The 4,123-nt window shown below is 40.9% G+C and overlaps 1 protein-coding gene across 1 annotated transcript in view; it reads left to right on the forward strand.

The window, feature by feature from the left end:
• Positions 1-4,123, forward strand: part of LOC101852721 (mucin-17-like) — a 31,247-nt gene that overhangs the window by 10,482 nt on the left and 16,642 nt on the right. Inside the window, exons 5-7 of the mRNA XM_013087538.2 lie at positions 497-590; positions 1,822-1,972; positions 2,555-2,670. Coding sequence (XP_012942992.2) covers positions 497-590; positions 1,822-1,972; positions 2,555-2,670 — 361 coding nt within the window. The remainder of the gene's footprint in view (positions 1-496; positions 591-1,821; positions 1,973-2,554; positions 2,671-4,123) is intronic.

Genomic DNA, 4,123 nt, shown 5'->3' on the forward strand with positions numbered 1-4,123 from the left:
ACAGAGGCATACTTATATACACACATTGACACACACGCACACTGACACACGCACACACACACTGACACACTGACACACTCACACACTTACACACTCACACACTTACACACTCACACACGTACACACTTACACGAATACATACACATACACACATATAAAGAACAACAAATCAAAACGATTTTATTTTTTATTGTACATTGAACGGTTGCTATGTTTTATGAAAATATCTCACCTGAGATGATACACATACCTATAAAATACTGGCGTCTTAGGTGTAGTAGTTATGCATTTCACTGTCGCATGCGAGATACTCGAATTCGATCCCTAGTGGGGAGTATTTTTTTTTTTTATTATGCATCGCAACTGGGATATTATATCTCTTTCTGACGGAGTTGGTCTTGACAGGAAAGGTCAAAACTTGCCGCCTCATAAACGACCAAAATCATATCAATGGGGACGTAAAATACCTATATTTAAAATTAAACTTGTTCCTCAGTGGGTCTGGAGGTTCAGAGGACACGAACGGTCATCCCTGAAGTCATCTTAGAGAACACCCCTGTCTCTCTACTCTGTGAATCTGTGGAGTTTAGGTGAGGGAGAAGTTCCGACTATAGTTCGTCTACTTTCTGTTCATGCTTTAAAAATCCAAACCTATTTAAAAAATTAATTTACAGATGCGCTTGTAAATGTACATGGCACGACTCTTCCTGCAGGCCAACGACAAAAATACAATCTTAATCATCTTTAAAAAATCCTGATCTTGAAATTTAAAAAAAGTTAAAAAAAATAAATCTGTGCCCCATATTAAATGATGTCATGTGGGTGCATACACGGTTTCACAACAATAATTTTATTACTGTTTCACAGTAACTTAGCCTGCAAATAGCTCGCTTTGAGACATTGCCCCCCCCTTGCCCCTGCATTTCAGTATAATTTGTAGATTTCATCTCGTAACCGTTTAGGTATATCCAGGGGAGTATCGAAAAGTACTCAGTTCGTCTGTTAGATCGTGTTTTAGGCGCGTGCTATAAAATCTCTTATTATTTTTAACCGGTTTGGGTTAGTATCAAAGAAAACGTGTCAGAACCTCAGTTTAGAGTATCTTTTTAAAGGATTTCTAAATTGTTTTGATCATCCAACTTTTAGACATGTATGCAAAGACCTGATAGCATTAAACAGAGCTGTTTTTGTACTATTTTAACTGTGGACACGCTGTAGCTCATATTATTATTATGCTTGGCTTACATATCGGTATGTATGTAATATCTTAGATTGTGCACTCTTTTGTTCGGTTTGGTACCAGTTTTAATTCTGCCTCTCCTAATTCAATGATTGGAGAGTGCTCTGGTCATCATCATCATCATCATCAGCAATGGCTTTCACTCCTGGCAGGGCATAGACCACATACAAGCTCCTTCCATTTATCCCTGTCCTGGGCCATCATTCCTAGCTCGTTCCAAATGAGCTTCATATCTCTCATATCCCTTTCCACATCTCCTCCATGTTTCCCGTAGCCCACCCCTGCCTCGTGCTCCCTGTGGGTTACACTGCAGCGACTGTTTTGCGATATTTCCGCTGGACTTTCTAAAAGTGTGTCCCATCCATCACCACTTTCTTAGTCCTATTTCTACTTCTATGTTGTTTTGTCGAGTCCTTTCCCACAGCTCTTCAATTTCCTATTCTATCTTGCCACTTAATTCTTAGGATACTCCTCATACTTAGATATATCTATTTTCTTTTCCTCTGTTGATTCTGATTCTTGCTTCTTCCCTAAGCTAATGTGTCCTTTTTGTGTCGATGTGCTTCTGTTTACTGAAACAGAGATCGCTCCATCGTGGAGTGGGAGTACAGCGTTGACAACATGACCTACCTCTCCTTCCCCTTCGGCACGTCAGAGATCAGGTATGATGACTTCGACAACGCCAACGTCCCGGGTGTCGAATGTGCTTATGTCAGCAGAAATTTTCGACAGGTAAGGACAAATCACAATACCAGTCGATACTTTCGAAGACGGCCAACAGTTTTGGATGTACCGGTAAATATCACAACACTGAAATGCGCACGAAAATAAATACTCTCAAATGCTTATATTATTGTTCTTTACGATAGCCAACCTATATCTCAGTGGCATCATTTTAACATTCTTGGAGCATCAACAGAATACGCGCGTCTACTCATCCGATCGTTCGACTCGCGACCTATAAAAACAAACGCATATTATGTTTTTAAGAGGTTATGATCCAATTCGGTCGAATTCTGTGACGGGCAGTTTTTGACCAGTAAGAAGGAAAATCTGGATGGCCTACTCAATTCGACTGAATTCGATTGGCAGTGTGCACTGGGATAAAGGTGTGTCTTACCATTCTTTCACGTGTGAGGGGGGGAATTTTGAGTAAGGAGATTCGGAACTTTGGGTTTTACCCGATTGGCAATCTTACGGTCAATTCTTCTACCATTGTTAATCACAAAGGGTTTCGTTATGAGGAGGAAAAATAGGGTACACTACTACTGATTGCACACATTGACACTTTAATTTATTTAATTTTATCCTCAGGTCAGTCTGCCTATGACGTCAGACGGCCATTACGCCAGATGTAGGTCACAGTCCACCGGAGTTGTCTCCCCAGGCGTTGTTTTGAACGTGGTGCCTGTGCCGACAACGACTTCAACGTCAACTACTACAACAACAACAACGACAACAACAACTACGCCTGCAACCACTACAACACCAATTGAACCTGGTATATGTGGGCACTGAACGTAGTTTCCTTTCAGGGATGGCATGGTCTTCATAATACAGTCAATATTGTTTAAGACGGTCATCCATTGCTGAGGAGAACAGTGGTTGCCTTAGACTGGTGGACATCTTACATAGTGTCATTATAACATAAAAAAAACCCCGCAGTGGTAGAAAAGGCAAGTGGCTGTTTGTACTAACGATTGTCTTATACACATGGCCGTGAGTGTGAGTTCAACTGTACGATATTGGGGTCAAAATACCAATTTTCAACCGGACGCTTTTAAGGACAAGCGGGCTAACCCAGATGTTGGGGGTTGTCAGGAATCTTGACCTACACCAAAAGTGGACATTACCCTACCTATAAAAGGAGTTTGGTTTTATTGGTGTGTGTATATTTGTTTGGTTATAGAGAAAACTCTCTTTGTCTTTTAAAGAATCTGGACTAGGGGCAAAAACTTTACCTTCGATTTTCTCAAAACAGTATTTTTCGGGATAGCCCCCTTGTGCTTTAAAGCGACCAACTGTATACATATTTGTGAACGAACGGAAGCTCCTAAGTCATATAATCGAGAATGTGATGAGTAGGTACAATGATATTTTAATATTAATGTGGAGCAGTTAGAGAATATTATAAATACCATTGATTAGATTTATTTGTTGATTTTTGATTGTTTAATTAATTGCCCCCCCCCCTCCCCCGCCTTTGTCTCTTCTTCTAGCTCCCCGAAGAAGGCTCTTTCCCCTGTCCACCCTCTTTGCTCTTTGCATAAAGAAAACAGATTTTGAAACTATCTGTGTGTCACCAACTCTATCAATTAATAAAGCCAGTTTCTAATTATTATTAGTGATGTTGTTAAAACGTTAAGTATCCTATCCTGCCTAGGGAGCAGACATCAATCATGTGGCTTGCATGAGGATTGAGCCCACCTTGTGTGTGTTTGTTGCAAATCGCTATAATATAAATTGTAATATGTTGTATCTGTACAATACAATCCATCTCCCCCGCCCCCCCAACACACGCTCCTTATCCTCCTTAGAAATGATGTCAGAGGTCAGCGAACTGAGTCTTTATCGAGAAGGTCAGCTCACCTGTAACTTCACAGCCAGTTCTTGGGAAGAGGTCACCATTGAAACGTGAGTGTTCCATGCTGAATTTTATCTTCTTCCTCTGAGCGGACATGTGACTTCCAACTAAATAAATTATAATGCCTTTTTTCTCCAGTGCCACTTTCATACTTTCATCCACTTTTTGTACGTGTGTGTCTGTATCTCTGTCTGTCTGTCTGTCAGTCAGTCCACCTGTCTAGTCTGTCTTTCTGTCTGTCTCTGTCTGTCTCTGTCTGTCTGTCTGTCTCTCTTCCTCTCTCTCCCTCCCACCCCCTC

This window comes from Aplysia californica, unplaced genomic scaffold (genome assembly GCF_000002075.1).
Source record: "Aplysia californica isolate F4 #8 unplaced genomic scaffold, AplCal3.0 scaffold00600, whole genome shotgun sequence".
NCBI lineage: Eukaryota > Metazoa > Mollusca > Gastropoda > Aplysiida > Aplysiidae > Aplysia > Aplysia californica.